General features: G+C 54.6%; 9 protein-coding genes across 9 annotated transcripts; 3 read left to right on the forward strand and 6 right to left on the reverse strand.

Moving 5' to 3' along the window:
- Positions 1-138: 138 nt before the first annotated feature.
- On the reverse strand, positions 139-771 carry INS49_002296 (uncharacterized protein; the record flags this gene model as incomplete). Its single annotated transcript, XM_043163110.1, has 1 exon — positions 139-771. The coding sequence occupies one exon, from the start codon at positions 769-771 to the stop codon at positions 139-141; it is 633 nt and encodes a 210-aa protein (XP_043031616.1).
- Positions 772-1,475: 704 nt separating this feature from the next.
- Positions 1,476-3,075, reverse strand: INS49_002297 (uncharacterized protein; the record flags this gene model as incomplete). The annotated part of the gene is made up of 4 exons (XM_043163111.1): positions 1,476-1,866; positions 1,924-2,609; positions 2,665-2,742; positions 2,806-3,075. 4 exons carry the CDS (start codon positions 3,073-3,075, stop codon positions 1,476-1,478), a joined length of 1,425 nt encoding a protein of 474 aa, XP_043031617.1.
- An 848-nt stretch (positions 3,076-3,923) lies between these two features.
- On the forward strand, positions 3,924-6,725 carry INS49_002298 (uncharacterized protein; the record flags this gene model as incomplete). The annotated part of the gene is made up of 3 exons (XM_043163112.1): positions 3,924-5,148; positions 5,211-5,803; positions 5,871-6,725. The coding sequence occupies 3 exons, from the start codon at positions 3,924-3,926 to the stop codon at positions 6,723-6,725; spliced, it is 2,673 nt and encodes an 890-aa protein (XP_043031618.1).
- Positions 6,726-7,173: 448 nt separating this feature from the next.
- Positions 7,174-8,229, reverse strand: INS49_002299 (uncharacterized protein; the record flags this gene model as incomplete). The annotated part of the gene is made up of 3 exons (XM_043163113.1): positions 7,174-7,455; positions 7,517-7,916; positions 7,979-8,229. 3 exons carry the CDS (start codon positions 8,227-8,229, stop codon positions 7,174-7,176), a joined length of 933 nt encoding a protein of 310 aa, XP_043031619.1.
- Positions 8,230-9,970: 1,741 nt separating this feature from the next.
- Positions 9,971-11,782, reverse strand: INS49_002300 (uncharacterized protein; the record flags this gene model as incomplete). Its single annotated transcript, XM_043163114.1, has 1 exon — positions 9,971-11,782. The coding sequence occupies one exon, from the start codon at positions 11,780-11,782 to the stop codon at positions 9,971-9,973; it is 1,812 nt and encodes a 603-aa protein (XP_043031620.1).
- A 517-nt stretch (positions 11,783-12,299) lies between these two features.
- Positions 12,300-13,717, reverse strand: INS49_002301 (uncharacterized protein; the record flags this gene model as incomplete). Its single annotated transcript, XM_043163115.1, has 6 exons — positions 12,300-12,547; positions 12,676-13,129; positions 13,188-13,312; positions 13,372-13,563; positions 13,630-13,643; positions 13,698-13,717. 6 exons carry the CDS (start codon positions 13,715-13,717, stop codon positions 12,300-12,302), a joined length of 1,053 nt encoding a protein of 350 aa, XP_043031621.1.
- Positions 13,718-15,253: 1,536 nt separating this feature from the next.
- Positions 15,254-16,999, forward strand: INS49_002302 (uncharacterized protein; the record flags this gene model as incomplete). Its single annotated transcript, XM_043163116.1, has 3 exons — positions 15,254-15,644; positions 15,882-15,970; positions 16,118-16,999. 3 exons carry the CDS (start codon positions 15,254-15,256, stop codon positions 16,997-16,999), a joined length of 1,362 nt encoding a protein of 453 aa, XP_043031622.1.
- A 1,874-nt stretch (positions 17,000-18,873) lies between these two features.
- INS49_002303 (uncharacterized protein) lies at positions 18,874-21,099 on the forward strand (the record flags this gene model as incomplete). The annotated part of the gene is made up of 6 exons (XM_043163117.1): positions 18,874-19,105; positions 19,172-19,254; positions 19,404-19,823; positions 20,013-20,375; positions 20,433-20,781; positions 20,876-21,099. 6 exons carry the CDS (start codon positions 18,874-18,876, stop codon positions 21,097-21,099), a joined length of 1,671 nt encoding a protein of 556 aa, XP_043031623.1.
- A 479-nt stretch (positions 21,100-21,578) lies between these two features.
- INS49_002304 (uncharacterized protein) lies at positions 21,579-23,165 on the reverse strand (the record flags this gene model as incomplete). Its single annotated transcript, XM_043163118.1, has 3 exons — positions 21,579-21,714; positions 21,768-22,896; positions 22,970-23,165. The coding sequence occupies 3 exons, from the start codon at positions 23,163-23,165 to the stop codon at positions 21,579-21,581; spliced, it is 1,461 nt and encodes a 486-aa protein (XP_043031624.1).
- Between the last annotated feature and the right edge of the window lie 1,059 nt (positions 23,166-24,224).

Below are 24,224 nucleotides of genomic sequence, written 5' to 3' on the forward strand. Positions count from 1 at the left end.
AGCAATTCTCTTCGTTCCGCCGTACCATCGCGCTCTTTGTTCTCTCCCACAACCTCGTCTAAATGAAATCAGAATGTTCATCAAAAGCTCCTCCAGATGCCTACGAGATCCTCTGCTGAACACGAGACCTCATAGTTCCTACAGCCAGCCCTGTGTACGAGTGCGTCCTCCCTGACCGGTGATCGAGCGTTGAGCCGCACTCCCCTGGGCCACCGATCCATTCCATCCTAAAGTGGTGGGTTGCCATGCCACGGCACCACCATCCATGCTACCCATGATGAATCCCATATTGTTTCCGCCGCGATCGGGTCTGTTGGGAAGGAGCACGTGAACTCGCCACCAGTGGCCCCCGAACTCTGCCATGCCGATGTCCTGAACGGACGTCACGTTTGCTTCCTGTCGTCTCACTGGCGAAAGTTTCCCACCGCTGCCACCAGACTCCACTCGTAAATGCCGACCACCATAGAGACCGAGTAGGATGGAAAGTGCCATGACGCCACGGGCCACGGAGCGGACGGCCCAGACGAGCACCACGATGACGAGTATGAGGAGCTTCAAGGGAGTGCAGAGGATGCTGATGAGTATCCAGGCCGGCCAGAGGACGAGGATCTTCAGGATGGTGATGTGGAAGTGGGTGATGCCCCTCAAGATGGTGACGACCATGACCAAGAGCCGCACAAGGAGGGCGATGGCGATGATTGCCACGAGGAGGCGGCCTACAGGGCTGAGGTTTGACGCCAGCCGCTCGCTGATGCTGAGAAGGCCGTTCATGATTGGCACACTGGCTGTACACCAGGTTCGTTGGGCCTGTGCTGGTCGAGATGGGAGTGTGATGTTTTCCTTGGGTACTGGCCACTTTCTCTGGAGTCGATGGTCTGCAGATCGAATGGAGGTAAAGAAGGCCAACCTTCGAGGGAGTTGGCGGGAAGGTGACCGACCGACGAGGAATGAGCGAAGCGACAGTCGAACGAACAGACGTCAGGCAGCTGACATCTCGGCGGAAGGCAGCGGTCGGGGCTTGCAGAAAAAGAAAACCAGGCAGACGTAGCGAGAAAAAACCAGGGACCACCAGGTTTGCCGTGATACTGGGGTGCTTGCCCGTGATATCGAGTGTGCGCCTGGACGAGGTTCCAATGCCCTGACGGGTTTCTAGAGACTGACGAATAGCCACTGTCAAACGATGGTCGCGCCTTCCCCAAGACGCCCCTGCTTCCACGAGCCCAGTATATCCGGCAATGTTTTCCAAATCACCGATAGCCAAACACAGGGGCCGGGGCAGGAGGCTGATAACAAAAGGAATTTTGTTAAAGTGGTGCAATGACCATCCGTCGTCGATTCTATGTCTACCCCGACTACAGTACAGTTTGGCCGGTGTCTCCACAGGTATTATACAACCAATGCTGCCGCGTTCCCGACCAATTCACTCTCTCCCCTTTTTCGCTCTCTTTCTCTCCTCTCTCGCTCACCCGCTTGGCTTAAGAGAACATCCTGCTCATGTCGCCACGGAGCCTCTGGTAATCGAACAGACCCTCGATGCTGCCGACAGCAGAAACAGCGACATCCTGATCCCAGATCCTCCTCTGTGCGAAGCTGATGACGTCGTTGGCAGAGACAGCGTCGATGGTTCGCTCGATCTCGCCAGGGCTCATCCGTCGGCCAGTGGTGACGATCTGTCGGCCAATGTCCTCAGCCAGGGCGGTGGTGCCGTCCAGGGACAGCAGGATGGAAGCCTTCAGCTGGGCCTTGGCGCGCTCGACCTCGGCTTCGGTAACGGACTGGGAGAGGCGAGACCACTCGCGCATGGCGAAATGCACGAGGTCGTCGACGCGGGTGAGCTTGTCGGTCACGAGGTAAATGCCCCAGAGACTATTGCGTTATTAGTATACACCCATGAGAATAAGTGGCCATGAGCACAAGGCTTACCCAGTGTCGCTGTAGCTTGTAGAGAAGCTCATGAAGCTGTTGGCCAGGTCGTTCTTGTGAACGAAGCCGCTGAGCTTGCTGCCCTGGTGAGGAGCGTTGCCCAGAGCCTTGTCGTAGTTGCCAACGATAGCCTGGGCGACCAGAGCAGTGAAGTAGTCGTCGTCGTTCCAGCTAACACCCTCCACCGCAATGGCAATGTTGGCGGTAGGGATGGTGTCGTCGCGTATCCGGACATCAGATCCAATGAACTCGGGCTTCTTCTTGGAGAGGAGGTAGGCGTGGGTCTCGGGGGACTTTGCAGACAGCTTGGCAAAGTTCTTGTCGGCGAGCTCGACGAGGGTGTCGTGGGGGATGCCACCAGCACCTACGAGGACCATGCGGTCGGCAGTGTAGTTGTTCTTGATGTAGTTCACGAGCTCGGTCCGGGTGATGTCACGGATGTTCTCCTTAGGTCCCAGGATCGTACGGCCCAGAGGCTGGTGCTGGAAGGCGGTGGCGTGAAGGTGGTCAAAGACAACCTCCTCGATCTGCTTCTCGACCTCCTCGGACTCGCGCAGGATGACGTCGCGTTCCCGCTCGATGGCGGATGCCTCGAGCTTGGAGTTCTGGAGGATATCGGCGAGGATGTCGACACATTGCGGCACGTCCTCGTTGAGGGCCTTGGCGAAGTATACGGTGTTCTCGCGCTGGGCTATTGTCAGATCTGATATTCTCCGAGCTCAATGGTGCGACGCGACGTACAGAGGTGTAGGCGTTCAGGTGCGCGCCGAGGTTCTCGATCTCGAGCTCAAGTTGTTGTTGTGTCCGGTTGGCCGTGCCCTTTCAAAATATTAGCATCCTGTGCAGCAGCCCGTTTGAGTGACTCCGTCCGGGTCGGTATACCTTGAAGGCCAAGTGCTCGAGGAAGTGCGCCGTGCCATTTGTCTCTGCTGTCTCTGCTCGCGAGCCGGCGTCGATCCACATGCCGACAGTGGAGGTCTGCGCGTAGGGGGAGTGTTGGGTGGCGACCGTCAGGCCATTCTTGAGGGTGGTGGTCTGGGTCTTGATGGGCGCGGAAACGGGAGTAGCGAAGTTTCGTCGCAGAGGGGCCGAAGGGAATGCCCTCTTGGTGAGGCCCTTGGAAAGGTTCAGAGCGAGTCTCCGGGACGCCATCGTGAGCGTTTGCCAATCGCCTGGGCTGATCTGGGGGACGGTCAATGGCAGGCCTGGGAGCGAATTGAGGCAGCAAGTACCTGGAGACTGGCGAGATACGGGGTTGGATGGGTGGGCTGGGTGGGTTGAGGCGTTTAATCGTCGAACAAAGCTGATGTCTTCCGGTAAGGCGAGGCAGCTAAGAAAATTGGCCTCAGGCCGATTACTTCCGAGCAAACTGATTAGACCGCTCTTGATTGGCCCAAAACTTACTTACATAATCTCAGAAACACCCCTGCAAACTGACAACATTGACTAGGTACCTTGCCTCCACTTCCATTCCTAACTGGAGGGGCAAGAGGAATAAGTGGGAGCTTGGGGCGATCACTTCACAGAAACATCACAGGAAGTTGGGCATTGAGACATTAACATTTGGGATATGATCAAAGTTCTGCGTTGGTCGTGAGAAGCCTTTACTAGGTGAACAAAAATAGTTGTCATGCGCTGTATACTTGGGCTCCCAGGATCAGCACACGAAGTAGGCGACCGGGACAGCTGCCCGAGAACTCCGTCCTCGAAGCTCTTACATCAAGGCATGGAGAGGTGCAGCTGCCCGCATCTGCATCGTGCTGCAGGGTTCCAAATGACCCAGGTATGATCCTCAACGTGGAGACAGGAGCCAGACAACCGTGTCTTCTCTTCGCATCTTTCCTCGTAGTCTCAGCATATTGAAAAGCCTCTCAACTTTGACTGAGCCATTGCCAGTCGATTACATCCCTTTTAAGACGGGACCCCGCCGTCAAGTCACCCGCTCATAGAGCCACACAAGCACCACTGGTAGACACCGAATAGAGCATTGTCCCGCTACCATGAGTGCCCAGGACGAGGATCACGACGAGTTGGTCTATCACGTTCCCAAGCAGAAGAAGCCCCCAGCTGGCCTGGACAAGATGGGATCCGCGATTTCAGTGTGGCCACCACTGGGCCAGGTCACCCAGGTTCAAAGGGGCAACGTCGGATTCATCGCACTTCTCGAGGTCCCGACCGACCAGGCCAACCAGCCGTGGGAGGTTGCCCTCTGGCATTCGGCTGGAGGGGACTGGAATGAGACCATACTGTCCCCAGCTGAGAGACCGCCTTCCACGTTGCAGGCGGCTAACGACTCAGTCTCTCGTGCCTGGTTCCAAGGCGTCATTCCCGTCAAGACCCTCCTCAATTTCACCGTCAAGTATCGTTCGGGGTCGGAGCAAGAATGGCGTTGGATTCGGGACGAGCATGGTGTGGGTGACGGCACTGTCATACTCAACAGCAACCAGATCACCGAAGCTCTTTCGGACGACTTTAACAACATCCTGAAGGGCTACGATCCCAGCATCACCGTCAAGCCCTGCCAATCCCAGTGCCCTGGGACTCGTCTCTGGGCTCTGGAGGCCAGTGTGGGAGCCGCGAAGGGGGAGGACTCCACCTTCACTGATTTCAACCTGGGCTTGCCATGGGGAGGATTCCTCCGTTGGTTTTCCCTGATCCGCATTTGGGCACCGTGGCTCGCACCGAGGCATGGGAAGACCAAGTTCGAACTTGACAAGGATGCCGTCCTCTCAGCATTTGTCAGCCCCGAGGGCCAGCACCTCGTCCTGCTGGCTGTCAGTGGCATCAATGATGTGATGGCTTTGTTCCGCAGCGACGACTCAGGGAATGTCCAGCTCCACTTGCGGAATGATGGCGAGAAGGCTGAGAGTACGCTTGTTCTGGCTGCGGTCGGTCATAACTTCGAAAGTGCGAATGCGGCCGTCATGTATCACGCCCGACAGGCCGTTGCTACAAGCAAGAGGCTAACCGGAGAGCTCGAACAAGAGATGAAGGCTCTTCAAGACGGTGTGAAACCAGAGTGGATGGAGAACTGGTACGATGGCCTCGGATTCTGCACCTGGAACGCACTTGGCCAAAGACTCACGGATGAGAAAGTTCTCAATGCGGTCGATGAGTTGACCAAACATAACATCAAGGTTACGAGTTTGATCATAGATGACAACTGGCAGAACATAGACTATCGCGGCGAAGGCCAATTCCAATACGGTTGGAACGACTTTGAAGGTATGTACTACCCTGTAGTTTTACCACCTGGTACTGACACGCGGATCTTTGACATTTCGTAGCCGAGCCGAAGGCATTTCCCAATGGCCTCAAGGATGTGGTCACGAAAATCAGGTCTAAACACCCACACATTCAACATGTCGCCGTTTGGCACGCTCTACTCGGATACTGGGCAGGACTAAGTCCTGACGGGGACATTGCTAAGAGATACAAGACCGAGGAAGTCGTACGCGAGGATCAAAACCGCAGGTGGCTCCCTCTAGGAGGCAAGATGACGGTTGTCAGCAAGGACGACGTCCACAAGTTCTACAATGACTTCTACAAGTTCCTCTCTGATTCTGGTATCGACGGGGTGAAGACCGACGCCCAGTTCATGACAGACACGTGGGTCTCTGCTAAAGCCCGTCGAGAGCTCATCACGGAGTACCTGGACGCGTGGACAATCTCATCCCTTCGGCATTTCAGCATCAAGTCGATCAGCTGCATGTCCCAGACACCAGAGATCCTGTTCTATTCCCAGTTGCCTCGGAACAGGCCCACGATCCTGTGCAGAAACTCAGACGATTTCTTCCCGGAGATCCCATCCTCACACCCCTGGCACATTTGGACCAATGCACACAATAGTCTGTTCACACAGCATCTGAACATCCTGCCTGTAAGTCATCTATCAATATACTGATATCTAGCAAATCTTCATGTACCTGTGTTAATCAGTAGAGCAGGACTGGGACATGTTCCAGACCGTGCATGATTACTCAGGCCTCCACGCTGCAGCTCGTTGCGTCAGTGGAGGCCCGATCTACATCACGGATGTGCCCGGCCAGCACAACATCGATCTAATCAACCAAATGACCGGCATCACCCCACGTGGGAAGACAGTCATCTTCAGACCTAATGTTCTAGGTCGGAGCATCGACCAATATGTTGGCTACCACGATGACTCCCTGCTGAAGGTTGGCTGCTACCACGGGAGAGCAGTCACAGGCACGCCTATCCTCGGCGTTTTCAACATCTCTGCTCGTAAACTCACGGATATCATCCCCCTTGACAGGTTCTCAGGGGTTCTGCCGTCGTTGCGCTATATCGTCCGGGCTCACACCACCGGGCTCATCACCACACCTGTCCAGACCAGCCACCCGAGCTCGAAGCTCACGGTCTCGCTCGATGTCAGGGGCTACGAGATCTTCACTGCCTACGCACTATCTCCGTTCGAAAGTGACAGTTTAGGCCGTGTCCAGGTGGCCAATCTGGGTCTGATCGAGAAGATGACTGGTGCCGCAGCTATTGTGTCGAGCGAGTCGGATTACTTGGAGAACGGGAGGGTACTGGTCGACACTCGCCTGAAAGCCCTGGGTGTTCTAGGTATCTACATCTCCAAGCTGCCGGAGATGAGTCTGGAGACCGATTTCATGGCCACGATCCAAGGGCAGGTGATTCCTCCTCACACCGTATCCGTCAACAAGACTTCCAGCTCTATCCTCGAGATCGACGTTGAGAAGGCTTGGACAGAGTTGGACTTGAAGCCGGGCTGGAGCAACGAAGTTGAGGTGAAGGTCTATTTTGACATTGAAGAGTGAGACATGTCCATAGTTTCTCATGTCTGCATTGAATACAGACCTCTATTTTCCCGCTGATCAAGTATCTGCCCCCCGCACCCCAGCCTCCTCGCCCTGACCTGTTCCAAGCCGTGCTGGCTGTTTAGACTTGTCTCATATGACCCGGCTCTTCCAATGGGTCGCGGCGGGTGTTTTGTTGAGCGTTCGTAGCATCGTAGTATCTGGTCGACAAAAGCTAATGGCTGTCTGTACACCGCTGGGAATCCTTCCAGAGTCAATGTTATGAGACGCGATAGAGGTCTTTGCCATTGATAATGGACGACGATGAATATTCGATCCAAATATATATATATATACATGAATGCAATATATCGAGCTAGTTGTCGCCTTCGACGCTGCCACAGCAAGGGTTGTGTCGACTTGGTGCAAAGTCTACTCGTTCTGCTTGGCCAGGGACGCACTAATTCCTTTAAGCAACACATTGGCTGTAGTACTCGTTGGTGGCCTTGCAGGTTCCCTGTGCGCAGGTTGTTGGTCCCGTGTAGCCTATCCCACCGCACTGAGCCCAGAGGGCCGCGCCGGCGCCGGAGCCGGAGCCCGACCCTGAACCGGAGCCCGAGCCCGAGCCAGGCCCGCCATCAGAGGAGCCCCCGCCGTTGGAGCTTCCAGAGCACGTAATCGGGGCCGGGCCGGGGATCGAGTAGCTCTTGCCGCCCATGTACGGCTGGCCAGAGTTGTCGTAGATGTTGACCTAGTAAAGGGCCATTAGCATCAACAGGATTGATTGTCTCAAGGCTGGGAAGGGAATATACCAGAACACCGGGGTCAGTCGGTGAGTATGGACCCGGCATGCTGACAAAGTGGCCTCCAGTGTTGGTGCCCGAGCCAGTGACCCGGATCTGGGCACACTCCATGTAGAACTGTGCGCCCCCCTGGGTGCCGGCGCTGTGCAGCGCGATGAGCTCGACGCGGAGGAGGTAGTCGCCGGGAGCAATGCACGAGGGCAAAGTGAAGTAGTGCCAGCCGCCGCCGGCGATCATGTTATCCACCGCCCATTTCCCGCCGGAAAGACCCTCGTGGGCGACCTTGAACCACTTGAGGCCGCTGGTGCCTGTGCTTGCCGCGTTGTCAACCTTGGCCAGGTAATAAGAGATGGGCCCCTTGTGACTCTTTGCGATCGGGTTGTCCGGGTCGTTTGCGCCCTGGGCACCCCTGGGAGAAGCATGTTATTAACTAGTGACAAGTCGTTGTCTGGGTTGGTGATGGACTCATACCCGATAACATGACCCCACCAAGCTCCAACCTTTGCACCAGCCGGGATGCTAATCACATTTGTGTCCTTATACATGATGCCTGTGTTGCAGGCGAAGTTTGCATCATTTGGGCTGTAAAGAGGGTAGTCGCTGCTCGGGGCCCGGACGCCCTTGAGCTGGCCTTGGTCCTGGCCGTTGACGGAGAGCTTCTGCATGATGGCATGGCCTGATGCACTGGCCGCGAGGGCGGCGACGGCGAGAAGAGACTTCATGGTGCACTAGATAAAACTTCTCAGCAACGAATTGGATTTGGACTCCAGGAGCCCTTCAAGTTGCGGCAATGGCAGACCATGGCTTTATAAGTGCCACTTCCTTCCTACGGGCTACAAAACTGAACCTCTAGGTCTCGAAAGCGATTTCATTATACATGACTATGGATACGGGCCGACATCACATCGATCACACAAATTCGGTCTGCGAGATGAAATCAGATTAAGTATAATCTCAGAATAGCTGGGCAAAAGACTCGGATCTCGGTCAGATCTAAGCTTCTCTGGACTCTACCCAGTAAAATCGGCAGCATGGGTTGCAGCGCGTCAAATGTTCGCCTGGTACGGGCTTGCTTCCGCCACGGTGGGCGACATGGGGTTTGATTTCACGAGGTCTGTGGCCGGGCGTGAATGCTCCGCACGGCGGCCCGTTATATTGGCAAGGAGTGGGAGAGGCGTTCAGGCCCAAACGGTTGAGGCTCTTGGCTTTTGAACTAATTGGTGGCGGAAGATAAAAATGCGAGTTTGACGGTCCGTAGCCTCCGGATCCAAACAAGTATCGGCAGCCTAATACGGAAATTATATGTTACTTCTGCTACCAAAAATAGGCATAATATATAATAGCTGTCGTCGCTGCGAATCATTGCTCCCTCTGTATGCCGATTCTTCAAACCGTGTTGAATAGCTGAATGAAGACGATGACTTTGTCAGTCAATCACAAAGAACAATGCAGTGGAATGTGCCTTCTCAGCCGGTGGCTGGTTTCATAACTTGCGGGTCCTCGATCGTCCAGTCTGCAAGAATGTGTGCCAAATGAATGCCGTGTTACATTGGAAAGTCAAATCAACTCTTCGTGGGATGAAGGCGGCCGAACCTTGGAAGTATATCACATGGTCAGCACATTTGCTCGTGATGATTGCCAACACTTGACGAGGCACAAGTAAGGATACAAAATTTGCCTGCGCGATCAGAAGCTCGGTGACCAGCTTCGTTCATAACAACAAAATGTACTGGCCTCTCAAATGTTGCCTTCAGCACCCGATATACCTTGTGCCGTCGAGGCTCCCTCGAAAATCCAGAGCTGGAACGAGATGCCGGGAGCGTGCAGAACGCGGCATACCTGACATTTCAAGGAGGTCCACGGCTGCGGTCCGAATTGCCGTATCATCTGACATTGCTCAAGGACCATAGGTCATGGGACTACATTCTTTGCCCATTGCCTGGGGGAAAGAGCCTTACTCCGTATTACTGGGGCTCTCCCACTGTAGATGTTGATGAGGTAGTCATAGTGATCTCGAGGTCTCGTGCGAGTCACTATGACCCGTCGACCAGCCCCTAGTCCTTGCCGAATGCGCATACCACTCAACGTCTATGAGAATTGCGACTTAAATCCTTCGAGAATCTTGAATGATAGCATTATCTCCGTCGACCCATGCCAGTCACGAAGAGGCCAAGCACCATGGTCGGAAGAACGTGGATCCTGGGACCCCTGGGGCTGAATAAGACTGATACAAGTATGGCGTTCGCGATCAAAAGTAGGGTCCGTTCCCATGGAAGATTATTCCTGTCCGCTGTCGGAACTTCGAAGTCAGCGTATCACGTACGGCCGAGATCTTCATCACAGTAAGAGTGTGTGGCAGCTGATCACAGGCATCATACAGGAGTCATTACAGCAAATTAGACGGATTGGCATTGAAGAGGCGAGCTAGATATGTACAGACCCCATGTAGATGCTCATAGTAGATCAACCAAGGACTTCCACCAGCGCGCCGAAGTCAGGAACCCCGAGCCCCGAGCTCGGATCCCAGCCCGCCGCCGCATCCCACCCCGTGACGAAGTCCTGACCGCCGTTCAACGAGCACCCCCCGATCGACCCAGCCGTCACATCGGTCAGTGCGGCCCTCACCTTGTCCGAGTACAGGGCCGGGTTGAGGAACCCGAGCACGGGCTTGCCGGCCCTCAGCCTCTTGTCGTTGATCAGGGTGATGATGCTGGCCCACACGGGCGTGCTGGCGCTGGTCCCCTTGGTCGTGAAGGCGAATTCGCCCTCGCCGCCGAGGAGAAACCTGGAGCCGACGAGGGTAAGGTCGGGGATGCCGCGTCCGGAGGCGTTGTACCACCCGTCGTGTGTCCCGTTCAGGCCCTTGATATAAGCCGCGGTGTCCTTGGCCTGCCAGCTCGGCGCCGGGAAGTAGTTCGAGAAGCCGCCCGAGGAGAAGGAGGCCGGCTGCCAGGGGATGAACCGGCCCGTGGCCCCGATGGAGGTGACGTATGGGCAGGAGGCAGGGAAGGTAGGCAGGAACTGCGGGGGCTCGTCCGGGTTGCCTGAGTTCACCGCGCAGTTCGTGGAGCTTGCTATGCCGGCCGCGCCGCCGTCTCCCGATGCCACGATAACGGAGACGCCACGTGCTGCGAGCTGCATGAACAGGTCGCACACGTGGAGGGCGTAGGGCCTGGGGGTGGTCTGCTCGTCGTCTGTGTAGGACACGGACAGGACCTTGGGCAGGTTCTCGTCTTCAACCTCCAGGAGGTACTGGAGGAATTCGAGCCAGGGCTCGTTTCCGTTTGCCGAGGTGTTGGACAGGTCCGTGCCGTTGGGGCCAATGTACATACCTCGACCTCCGGTAGAGAGGTATGATACCGGCAGCGGCTGCGTGAAAGGCATTGTGTAAAAGGTGTCCAGGAGCGCCTCTCCGCCGGAGCCCGAATTGTTGGTGTCTCCGCCGTTGATGGAGACAACAGTGAAGTTGTAGTCCGGGCTGTAAGAAACATCGCTTCTCCGTGGGCTGTGAGCGATCAAGAAGTCCCGGGCCGCAGACTGGTTAGGGTACTCTTCAAGGAAGCCAGCCACGCCGAGGGTGCTGCCGGAGGATGAGTCTGGCGGCGTGTAGGTGATGTTGTAGAGGTCGACCAGGCAGTCCGGGGTGACATTTTCCGAGCAAGATGCAGGCCATGTTGTCTGACGGCGGCTGGCCTTCGCCGTGTCCACACCACATCTCTCATTGAAGTTCTTCTTGGCCGAGCTCTCCAGAAACTGGGTGAGCGGGTAAACGAACTGGATATGCTGCTCCAAATCACTGGGCAGGCTGTACTCGGTAGCCCGAAGGACTCGGTGTGACCGGGGCGTTTCATATTGGGAAAGGTTGCACCTCAGCAAAGAGTTCACCAATCCGACAGAGGCATTGAAGGAAACCCATGACTTCTGGGCCAGACGGTCCTCGATGCCGTGTCCGCTCAACCACTCCATGACATCGTGCACAGCTCCAGCCGCCGGCTCCTGGTAGGCATCCAGCTGGCTGCGAGACAGATGTGCGCCATAGTCGGCATTGTCGACATCGCTAATCTGGTCGAGACGACGTCGCAGCTCGTCTAGGCCTGGTTGGCGCAGGCTGATGGAAATCCTCGTCACAGTCGTGTCGACCTCGGGTTGTCCAAGGTACTTCCACCCGGACGGTACCATTGCAGTCTCGTGGACTGTCCATTTGTCGGCTGGCCTCGCTTGTGTAGCTGTCGCCAGGAGAAGGGCCCAGAGGGCTGATGGGAGTAGCGGCGCCATGCCTTTTCTCTTCCCGCGTCCGACTTGTTGGAGGAAATGACCGTTGCTCAATGTCGAGGTGGGTACCCAGGCGCGTCGACAACGATGCTCCGAGCAGGAGCAACGATCCGGCGTCATGTTATACAAGCAACCATCTGCGAAATGTAGATCGAGCATCGAACAACGTTGTATCCGGCCGGCGACGCCGGCAGGTCGATGCGTGAGGGGATAAGGCGCATTGGAAATTACTTATGGGGACAGACCAGCATGACCTCGTATCTTCAACTCGTATTGGAAGCAACCTTGCCGTCAACAGCAAAAATAAAGGGGCGCCAGGGGTCCACCCCGGTCCATGACAAGCTCCATTTTAAGCTTAAAAAGACATCGCGGATCAATTGCGGACCTCAAAATAGCATCAAAGCTTGAACACTTTTTACCGAGCCCGCTACATACGTAGCAAGCCAGAGCTTGCAATTGACAGGCCTCTCTCCTGATGAAAGATGCCGTAGCAGCCCATATCGCCTCATTTCCCCACAGCTCAGGGCGCCTGAGGCTTGATGCCGAGGCGCTTCGCCTCTGAGGAGACGATCTCCGGCACAGCGTCCTTCAAGCTCCCACGGGTCGGCTCCCAGCCGAGGTTCTTCCTCGCCCTGCTCGCGAAACTCTTGGAGTTTATTCCCCACGTAACGCTTGACGAGAGGCCCTGGCCCCTGGTGTTTTCAAGAGTGGTCACCTCGACCTTTGGTTCAGCCATGAACCCCTCCTTGACCATCTCGTCGGCGACCCCTGGTTGGACCTCATTGTCAGCTTTTTTCTCGAATCCCTGAGGACTGCATCCCCCATACTTCGGCTCGACCCGAACCACTGAACTTATGAGACGGCACCACTACTGAAATGTATGATGATGGACTCACACTTCGCAACATCTCCCCACTTGAAGGGTCCAGCCTCGCAGAAGTAATACCCATGCGCTCCAAAGAACTCTGGGTCATTGAGTGTCTTAGGATCCTGCGCCGACTCGACAAGATTGACGATGAGATCTGCCAGGTCGTGCACATGGATGTAATCCCACTCGGTCAGGCCCTTGCCAATGACCGGAGCAAAACCGTTCTTCAGCGTGAACTTGGCCATGTCATAGACCTGCATCGAGCGGGTGTTCACAGGTCCCCTGCCTGGGCCACAGATGCACGGCGGGCAGACGATTGCAGTCTTCACAGCAGCATTGTCGTTGGCTGCCAAGACGATCTTGTCCACGTTCCGGTGCATGGCCCTGTCCGGAATGGACGTGACCTTTTCAATGTCAGCGATGTCGTCGTACTTTTCGTCCGGGTACGGCGCCTCGCCGTAGCGGTTGTCTTGGAGGTCTCTCTGTCACATGTGTTAGCTAAGACGTGTCAGGTACGAAGCAGATGCAGCGCAGATGTACCCATGTCAACATTCCAGTACCGCAGACGTGGATATATGCTCCCGGCTTCTCTGCGGTGTGACCAGCTGCAATGCCCTTCTCAATGGCCTTAGCAGAGGGCACGTCGTCTGCAGACTGAGCGGTATCTGAGGACGACGTCAGCGCGAGGCTGGGCGATGGCAGCGCGGGCTGTGGAAATACTGACGAACGACAATGTCTGCCTCAGCAGCGGCCTTTTCGACGACGGTCGAGTTATCCAGAGCACCGTAGACGAGCTTCACATTGGGGTACTTGGCTTGAACCTCCTTGCCCCGATCTTCATTTCGGACGAGGAGTGTGTACTCATAGTCAGGGTGCTTCTTCTCGAGGGCGTAGAACGCATCACCGCCGATGTAGCCTTGTTAAAGGTCCCAGTCAGACTATCGAAACCTCTTAGTGGAAAATGTGTAACTGCAAGGCTTACCGGTGACTCCGGTCCTGGCAGTAGTCAGCAATCTAGAACAGGTACATGGTGGGAAAACTGTGGCTTACAAGAAGATCTTGGGTGCCATGTTTTCTTGTGGACTGGTGCCGGGCTCCTGTGTGTTGTTCACTTCCTTCCAATGGCTCCTTTGGAAGACGCTCACAGTCGTTAATTACAGGGGATTCAAGAACAAGCCTCTCGTTACTACGAAGACGAGACGAATTTGTATGCGGGAAAAGAGTTGCAATGACGAGACTCCGTCCACCGTATGACACTCTGATTAGGAATGCAGTGCCCACATACAGAACTAAGTTGCACCGGTCGCCGCGTGGTTACCCATCAGGTGGGTGGTTCCTGACGTAGAGGATATGTAAGCAACGCCCTGCGGGGAAGGGCGAACGGCTTCTTTCACTTAACTCTAAAGCCCGTCTCTGCTGCAGCCAATTGCACTTACGTTGCACAGAGGTGTTCGTCGATACGTGTTCCCGTTGCTGAGAGAGACCACAATTTTGTGCATCATCATCAGCTTATTGTACGCCTCTTCCTGTACTCCTAAGGTGGATCCTGCCGCATCTATTTGTCATCATCAAGACGATAGAACGGCTGAAACGTTCTCGTCCTTATACACATGCGTATCGCATCGCCTACCTATTAATGTCCACGCGCATCTTGGCGTGAAACGGTTTAGCTAGTGTATAACGGCACTTTACCTCGACTTCAAGACGCGTTGTTGTACTCGCCATGCGACAGCTGGCTGATCCGGTGGTTGCTCAGCTTAAACGGCCAGACCACAGCCAGCAAGCGACCAGAAATAATCTTCATCTTGTATCCTCTGCACGTAGCAATTATAAATTGAACTTGAGGATGAGAACAACGAGACGGTAAGGGGCAGTAGTGAAAAGGCGTAGGAGAATTAGACAGTAAGTGATCCTAGCATGTACTCTATGAATGTTACTTAGAGTTTCTCGACAAGCATATATCTCAGTCACCCCATGTACCTGCTAAAGAGGATGAGCTGTGGCAAGGCCGCTTGCTAAGCCTGGGCTCCACAAGGGAAGGTCTTTTAGGAGAACCTCTGGCGGTGGCGTGCCCAGGTGGTCGTCTACAGTACTAAGGCACAGGATGTTGGTTGTTGCAAAAAGAAAAAAAAATGAGGTTGTGTAAATGAAGATGCATCGATGTCGGGATTGATCAATGCGATATTTCAAGTAAGTTTGCTGACTTCTTCAACCCAACGTTGATAGGATTTGGAGGGAAATTGAAAGGGTACTCCAGTTTTATGTGGTTGTTGTGTCCCTTTTTCTCTCCTTGCTTAGAAAACCTCGAGGGAAGCTAAGCAACACTATAGACTACTTATGTGCACAACCATAGCAGCGTAGGTACAGATTAGCGTACGAGACCGGGCTCACAAGTGCGATCATAGTTCCACTCACGCCCAATTTTGAACGCTTCAAGCAAATCTAAACTGTGTCACCGAAGAACAGCGACACATGTCAAGAATTGTCTCACTTTACCCTCAAAAATTCAAGAGAAACCTTGGCTTCATTCGAACTTGTCACAAACACCTCCAACACTGTTTTTTTTAAAAAAAAACGACTGTGATCAACTATATTATCGAGCAGAAATGGAGATTGATATCTGCGAAAAGAACGCTCCCGCTGGGCCGGACGAGTTCACAGACGCGATGGATCCACTGCTCGCGGCTGCTGCTCACAACAAGGAATCCAGCCCCCTGCTCAAGCTTCCCGACGAGGTCCTCTTGGGCATTCTACATTTGCTTCAGTCTGACCTTCGGGATATTTACTACATCCGTCGCGTTTGCAGAAAGCTCCGCGATCTGACCTCTGATCACACCCTTGAACCCGGATTGTTCAAGACAAACGAATCGCTCAGGGGTTCTCATATGCTTCACGGCGACAAGTTCCTCAGCAGAGAGAACAACCGCATGCCTTTTGGAATATTGCCACGGAATTCGGTGCCGGGATTCGTGGCTACCATCCGGAAGGAGACGCTTTGTCAGCCATGCCAGACTGCTCATCGGGAAGGGATGCTACCAAACGGATGCGTGTTTATGGAAACACCAGCAATACACATTCACTGCGCCGGCTGCAACAGTCATCACACGAGAAACGCCTTTTCGCACGCACAGAGGCAGAAGGAGCCCCGAGACCGGTTTTGTATCGCCAGGGAAGGAAAGCTACGGCTGTGTGAGCACGTGTCTATAGGCTGGGCTGACATCGAAGCCCACTTAGTCGCATCGTCAGCAAAAGGAAGCGAAAACGATTTCTTCAAAGCTGTGTCGGATTTTCATATTATGTGCAAACATCCTAGCCACAAGTTTGTATGCAGATCAACGTCGCGCCTAGCTCCGTCAGAAGCATCCTGCAACGATCACACGTGGCCTTGCGCACGGCTTGACCTAGAACAGAAGTCGCATCTCCATCATTTACAACGTTGGAAATCTCTCTCGCTGGTGTTATGTTGGAAGCCGCATTCGGGCTTAAAGACCCTGACGGCGCCCGAGAATGGACAAATCGAGGCAACGAGGCTCCGAGAGCTGTATGGTGAATTTGGGAAGAACGCCGCTCGGTTTATTGTCCCGGGTCCTAGCCAGAACACTACGCCTGAGATTCTCTGCTTCGATCCTGACAAATGTGGGCACATCCTCTACAGAAACGGCGAAAGACCTCAGGCTACCCCTGCTGAGCGACTTTGCACTCCACACCTTTCAGGCACGAACAGAAATTCACCCGTGACGGCCACCGAAATACCCTTTGATGGGGACCACCAGGATGCCTCTCGCTTTACTACGGGGCTTGGATGGACCGACCACTACGTCGAGTTCAACGAAGCACGAGGACAGAGCGGTATCTACGTCTACGAGTGCGACGAAAAGCACAACAGCCAGGACTCAACCCGATGCCTCATGACCTCATACAGGCGGACAATCCCGCTCGGCCACATCAATCGCCGCCTCGCGGGAGACCTGAACCCATGCCACCAGTGGTTCCACGCGGTAGACCAGGACTCGTACCCCAGCATCCATGCCGAGGGCGGCATCTGGGCCAGGGCGATGGCCTACTTTGACAGGACCAAGTCTCGGCCGAGGTGCCGGGACACCGCCTGCAGGAACTACTTCCAGTCGCCAGGCCCTTGGCACGAGCACGACATGCACAGCCCTTGCCGGATAGAGTATGACTTTGAGGAACAGTCTGAGTTTTGCCCAGTTGCAAGGGCGGCTGCACGCGCTGAATTCCTTCTACTATACAATAGTTTGAGACATTCATTATGGTCGTGGCTCTTGGACATAATTACTGTTGTTATCTCCAGGTTGGGGGCGGGTTTCATCCTCAGATATTTGCAATCCTAGATTGTATGTTTGAAAGATCGTCTCACAGATGGGCAACGTGCAAAGAGACATTGCGTTCAAGACGATGGAATTAGGTCTCATAATCAAGTTTATAGGTTTCAATTCGAATCCTGTGCCCGCTGTGGTCAACCTCACCAAGCTTACAACCTGTTTGCATAGTGGCAAGATGCTTTATACATGTTCTTCTCCCTTGGGAATTGATTGTATTAATAGAGTCAGTCCCCTTCTTTAGATATAATGTCTAAGGCTCACTGGCCAATGATATGTGCTCATGACTATCCTTAGACTACCAATACCGAGATAGATAAGATTTGGTTAGCAATTTCGGACTCTGCTCCACGGTTTCCCAGCTTCATAAGACCATGGCCAGCAGGGGCGAGATAGGGACAACACGGGCACTTTAATAGACTAGAAAGAGGACATGACAGAGTTCGTAACTAGCAACAAGCGCTCGTAGGAGTAGGGGAGACATAAAGTTTGATGCAGTAGTCGCATGCATGACGATCCGACGTTGTACCCGTGAAATCCAATGCGTAGGGTTGCCCAATCACGGCCGACAGTGTTTCCCAAAGGGGATTTCGCACAGATGTTGAGATGCTACGGTACCATGACATCGGTTTTGACAGCTGTCAGTGAACGTCTAATGAATGATGGCATGTTGGGTTGAAAATGCTCCCAGTTCGCAGACCAACCACCTCGAAGCCGGTCCTTGTGAGGCTGAAGACAAGTGCAAGCCCTATCTATCATTCACTGTCCTGCAGTGAAACAGGGGAGTTCCGGCTGATAAGCCCCAGTAAATAGCCGGCCCGAACCACTAACCCACACACCTCCGCGGATCTCGGGACCTCCACCCATCCCGCGTCGCTTGCCAAGTGTGTTCCACCTTGTCGATTCACCTCCTCCTCTCGCCCCATCCACTGCTCCGTCTGAGCCCAGCTTTACCCGGCAGTCCTACATCACACTCCGTATCTTGACCCGGACCTGCTCTGAGGTAAACAATCTCGATAATAATCAGGCAAAAGTATGGCCTGATATGCTTGCCCCGTGGCGCCTCACCGGCGCTCGGGGCTGCGCTGTGAACCAGGCCCTGGTTTGAGATCTCAGTGCTGACAACCGTCGACAAACATGGACCGCCCAGCTGGACCAAGACCATTCCACCTGGACGGCAATTGCAACGGCGCCGTGCTACTGTGGTATACCTGCAGGCAGCCCCCACCTCATAGGCACCCAGGTTGCATTGCCCAGGGGCCCGTATCTTCCTTAGCCGTCAGGACTAAAAGATAACGATGCGACCCAGGTTTTCCCTATCGTCGCTGGTGGCGCGCCTTGCTGTCTCGCCGTCCACTCGGCGCTGCCCGTTGATACAGCCCTGGTCCTGGCCCTCTCTGTAACAATATTAGCATGCATACTGTATCTCTGCAGGTGCCTTCTGCATTGTTCGAGACTTTTGTCAAAAACCAATGTCAGTCTACCCAGGCCTAGGGCTTATCAACTGCGGACTCTCCATCCTGAAATGGCAAGGCCCAGGCATTTTCCCCAGGTGTTGACCCAGGAAATTACCAAACAAATTTGGTATCCTGTCCACGAGTGTTCAGGGCATCACAGTGTGATGGGTCCAATATCAAGCTGATATTTAGGGCTCCGAGCTTGATGCTGGGGGCCGACGTCCCCTTCCTGCCGATGTCTCATCTTCTGGTTTCTCGTTTCTATTATTCTCTTCCCACGTGTTTTCTTTTCTTCCTGTATTCTATATCGAAGACTAGTCGAGTCTTTCGGAATCCAGTTCTCGAACAACTTCACCCGAGAACCGGCAGACCAGCAAGTATTCGCCGCCTCGCCGCCTGGTGACGAAGCCGGGGAGAAAACTCGCGATCATGAATTTCAGCGATGAGCGCCAGCCCTCGAAACTGGGCCAGCAAAGTCCCGAGCTCGGTGAGCACTCTGGAGACGAGACTGTGGCTGCAGTGCAGGACGGAACGGTGATCAACGCGTCTGGATACAAAGACCAGCTGAAGAGGCAGTATGGCCTCCTCGGGCTCGCGGGAATCGCCCTGACCGTCGACAATGCCTGGATTGCTTTGGGCTCGTCAATATCTGTCTCCATCGGTTCGCGACCCCTGTTCCAATGACATCTACGACTTATACTGATATCTCACCTGTCGTCTGATACAGCTAATGGCGGTCCTCCTGGCCTTATCTTTGGGCTTATCGTCGCGGTCTTCTACTATTCGTTCATTGGTCTCGGCCTTGCTGAGGTGTGTGTGGAGGCTTGGCTTCTCTTACTTACCCCTGACCCCTTCCTGATATCAACTTACAATTGCCGGTGATCGCCTCGGCAGACGAAGAGGTCCACATTGAGTAGCGATCACGACGAAATGTGGAAGCTAACAGTAAAGCATGACAGTTCTCTAGTAGTGTGCCAACCGCTGGCGGCGTCTACCACTGGGGGACAATTGCAGGCGGGCCCAGATGGGGACGCATGGTCGGCTTCTTCACCGGCTGGATCAACTTCTACGGCTGGATGTTCGACCTAGCAGCACTGATTCAGATCACTGCCAACGTCTCGGTCAACCTCTACGTCGTCTACCACCAGTCGACCTATGTCTACGAAGCATGGCACGTATACGTCGCCTATGTCCTGATAACATGGTTCTGCGTGGCGACTGTGGTATTTGTCAACCGTGTCATCCCACACACCCAGACGGTGGGCATGTTCTTCGTTATCGTGGGCGGCGTCGTGACCATCATCGTCATAGCCGCCATGCCGAAGCAGCACGCAAGTAACTACTTCGTCTGGGGTTCGTTCAAGGAGAACAACATCACGGTAAGCAGCTTCCGGATACAATTTTAACCCTCTTAGGAAAAACAATTTCCTATCTGTAGCCTGTACCTTCAAGGGATTGTCAGGCTGCAGGCTTTGAAACAAGCCATGGCCATACTGTGGCCTGGTCCTCCCTATATCCGAATGAAACTTTTTCCTCGATGCTTTGATAGCTGACTCCTTTTGCTGCAGGGGTGGCAGGACGGCGTCGCGTTCTTGCTCGGCGTGCTCAACGGTGCCTTCACCATCGGCACACCTGATGCGATAACGCACATGGCGGAGGAGCTGCCGCACCCGAAGAAGGATCTCCCCAAGGCCATCGGCCTCCAGATAGGGCTCGGCTTCCTGTACGCGTTTGTGTTCGCCATTGCCATCTCCTACGCCATCACGGACCTGAGCGTGCTCACCACTGGTATAAACACCTACCCTTTGGCGAGCATCTACGCGCAGGCAACGGCCAACGGGGACGGCAGCCAGAACCTGGGCGCCCAGTTCGGGCTGTTGTTCATCATCTGGTGCTCCTCGATGATGTGCTGTATCGGCACGATGGTCACGGTAAGAGAATCAGATCTTTTATTTGGGACCGTAGGATGCTGACTTGCGCGTGCACAGAACTCCCGCATCTACTGGGCCCTCGCCCGCGACAACGCCGTGCCCTTCTCGAGTTTCTTCTCCAGGGTCTCGGAGCGGCTGTCGTGCCCCGTGCCGGCCACGCTCTTCGTGGCCATCGTCGCGACCGGCCTCGGGGCTATTCCCATCGGCAGCTCGACGGCGTTCCTCGACCTCACAGGCTCCTTCATCATCCTCACGACGATCTCGTACGCGATACCCTTCATGGGCAACGTCCTGACCGGGCGGAGGCACTTCCCCAGGGGCCCGTTCCACCTAGGGAAGTGGGGCACTGCCGTCAACCTGGCGGCTGTTGTGCTGATCACTTTCTTCGACATCTTTTTCTGCTTCCGTAAGTTGTCTCGCCACTTCCTTCTTGTCCTCTGGCTGTGCGAACGAGTCCGTCCGGTGTGAAACGGACAAGCTGACTGATCTGTTTTCACCAGCTTTTGCCCTGCCCACGACCGCCGAGGCGATGAACTACAACAGCGTGATCACGGTAGGAGTCTTGGTGCTCACCGCGGCGTGGTGGGTCATTCATGCTAGAAAGAACTACCCCGGGCCGAAGGTGATGACGATGTATATCCACGACGGGCAGTCGGTAGAGGAGCCCCTCGCGGCCGGCGGGCTGAACACTGAGAAGCAGGAGAAGAAGGATGAAAAGTACTGAGGAATATCACTTCCTATGCGTATGAGGTATGTAGATCAACATACAGCCTGAACATAGGAACGACGCCTGTTGCGATCACTAGACGAGTTTAGATGCCTTCATATTAGAGAAGACATACAAAGATGATGCCGCCGTTTATGCTGTGTAGCATGTGCGATAATCCCACCGCGTCATTAGTACAAAATCGGCTGCTCCTTATGCCTGGAGAGTGATGACTCCTTGGAGATCTTTGGCTAACCTTGCCGTCTAACTCGATCTATCCCGTGGTATCCTTGGAAGTGACAAGCCCGCCGACTCGCTGCGAATCCGTGACAATAAAGCAGTCCGCCCAACCAATCTCCTAGGTTCTGTCCTGAAAATCTCCTAACTAAACTCCAAGCCGCCGTGGATAAACGTCCCTGGGCTCATCCGCACAGCCTCCTGCCCGGTGCACTCAGGGGGACAGCCTCCTGGCCTTCATGCTGGTGGCCCTCCGTGTTCTACGCATTCTTGGCTCCGTCGACGCCCCATCTGCGACTCTCGTCGCCATCCTCCCACTCCTTCTCAACGTAGCCTAGCTCTTTCTTGACCTTTTCCACCAGTGCCTTGTCTCCCATGTTCTTACCCATGTTGTCACTATCGAAGTAGGTCAGCACGAGACCGCATGGAGGAGACAGAATGCAAGTTACCTGATCTTGATGGCGGCATTGTTGTCCGCAGAGCTCAGCTTGATGACAATGTTCATTGGCGTGGACTTGGAGCCATCAGCCGTGCGGACGAAGTCGTTCGTCAGGAAGGTTCCCACGCCGAATGTCGGCTGGAACCCGGCGTCCTCGGCGACCTTCTTGTACTCCAAGCACCGCTCGATGTTCAGCGAGTCCGAGAAGACAATCACCTTCTTGTCCTTAATACCCACGCTGTCGTAGAACTTCCGCATGGTGCTGACAAACTCAACCGGGTCTCCCGAGTCCTGCCTGACGCCAGTGAAGACGTCGGCATACGTCTTGGGCTTGGGAGTGCCGTCCGCCAGGCCCGTCTTCGCGATGACATCCTTGGTCGCCGATATGAAGTCGTCCGCGAGGGAGGGCTTGTGCTCGGTAGAAGCCGGCGCGTCGGGGAGACGCTCGATGGTCTTGTTGAACGCCTTGAGGAACTCCGGGGTGCCGAAGGTGTCGGTCAGCGCGATGCCGAGGACGCCCTCGCCGAAACAGGAAACCCAGTGCCGCAGGGCCTCCTCTGTCGCGCGGGGGTAGTCGTTCTTGATGGCGGCGATGCCCATGAACCACTCGTGCGCGACAGTGCCGACCGGCGGGATCCCGAAGCGCATGGCCAGGTGGACGTTGCTCGTTCCCGAGAGCTTGCCGGGGAGGCCGCGCTTCTCGGCTTCCCTGCTCGCCTTGACGAGGCCCCTGAACACGAGCGCCTGGGTGTGGTAGTCGCGGCGTCTGCGGGTGCCGAACTCGGAGAAGACGCATCCGGCCTCGAGGAGCTTTGTTCCTTTGTCGTATGCCTTCTCTTCCTGACCGTCATAATTCCAGTCCGTGTCCATGAACTTGAAGTAGGCTTCTGAGGTGAGAGCCAGGATTGGGATCTCGTAGAGAATGGTGTCGACCCATGATCCCTTGATGTCGAGTTGGATGTCGCCGAGATCGGTGTCTGCTCCAGTGTCTTGCCCTGTTGGGGTGAAGCTAATTGTGACCTGCTCTCGGGGGTGCAGGCGGAAGTCCTGGAGGAACTCGAGGTAGGCGGGCGTGAGGTACTTGCAGTGCTGCTGGAGGAAGTGCAGCTCGTCGGGGAGGAGGGAGATGTTCCCAAGTTCTACAGCATGAGGTTTCGGTTAGTTCTGATTTCGTGCAGCAATGTATGTACTTTTGTGTATGGCATGACAGACTGGTTATTTGGGCCTCTAGCCAGCGGTATGCCTCTCGCGACAGTTTCTTCTCGGGAGTTCGGTTGGTGAATCCATATGTCACAGGCACGTCCTTGAAGTACTTAAAGACGGCGCATTGCATGGTAAGCTTGTAGAGGTCAGTATCCAGAAAGGATATGACACCTTCTGGGTAGGGGGACGAGCTGTTGAAGTCCATAGCGCAATCAGGACTGGCAGAGGGCGTTTGGTTTGCTTGCTTGCTGAGGGGTTGCAATCGCAGCTAACTTGGTGTTCACCAGGGCAGGTGCGGCAGGATTAATATGGGCAGTCGTCATCAGGTGTGCAGTCATACCTACCTAGGTACCTAAGGTAGCTAGCTGCCCCTCCGGTCCCTGGCTCCTGTAACAAAATGGTGGGAATTCATCCCACTTTGTTACACCCATGCACCCATGTACAAAGCACAGCGATTGCCATCAGTGAGACATGGACGTGGGGCAAACACCCCCTGCAGATATCCCAAACGCCTTTCTGGGCCTTCAGCTCTGGGCCATGGACCCTTGTCTCTCAGACACTGAGAGACAGTATTCAACTTGGACAATGTATGTACTGCACCTAAAGAGACAATTGAAAGAAATTATCTCAGAGCAGACCATCCTAGACTGGAGATTGAAAATAAACAAAGATGATATCAGAAAGTCTTGCACTGGAAACATTGCAAGAATATGATGCTCCAGAGGGGTCTAGCCCAAGCATAAGAGGTTATCCCGTAGGAGGGTAGGAGGATGTCCCATAGGAGGTAATCCCAGAGGAGGTGATCCCATAGGTAGGCATCCTAGAGGAGGTTATCCTAGAGGAGGTTATCCCAAAGGAGGTTATCCCATAGGTAGGCATCCCAGAGGAGGTTATCCTATAGAAGGATATCCCACAGCTGATTATCCCATAGCAGGATACCCCAGAGGCAGAAATCCTTTAGTAGGACATTACATGTCAGATTATGTCCTCGGGATGTACAATTTTGTACTCAGGTATCTGCCCTGGATAACAGCTTGGGCACGGGCCATTCCCCACCCAGCCTTGCCTGCCGCTGGTGCCAAAAAAGTTACTGCTAGTCGCGCAGGGTCTAGCTGAGCAGAGAAAAAAAGTTTGGATTTTCTGAGAGACCAAGAGACAGCCGATCCACCACTGCAAAAAAAACACCACTTGCCATTCACGGGTCGCCTTTCACCAACCCACGGTCGCATTTGACCGGTCACCTCAGGGAGGGGAGCAGAGACAT

Source organism: Diaporthe citri, assembly GCF_014595645.1.
Source record: "Diaporthe citri strain NFHF-8-4 chromosome Unknown scaffold_1, whole genome shotgun sequence".
NCBI classification, from domain to species: domain Eukaryota; kingdom Fungi; phylum Ascomycota; class Sordariomycetes; order Diaporthales; family Diaporthaceae; genus Diaporthe; species Diaporthe citri.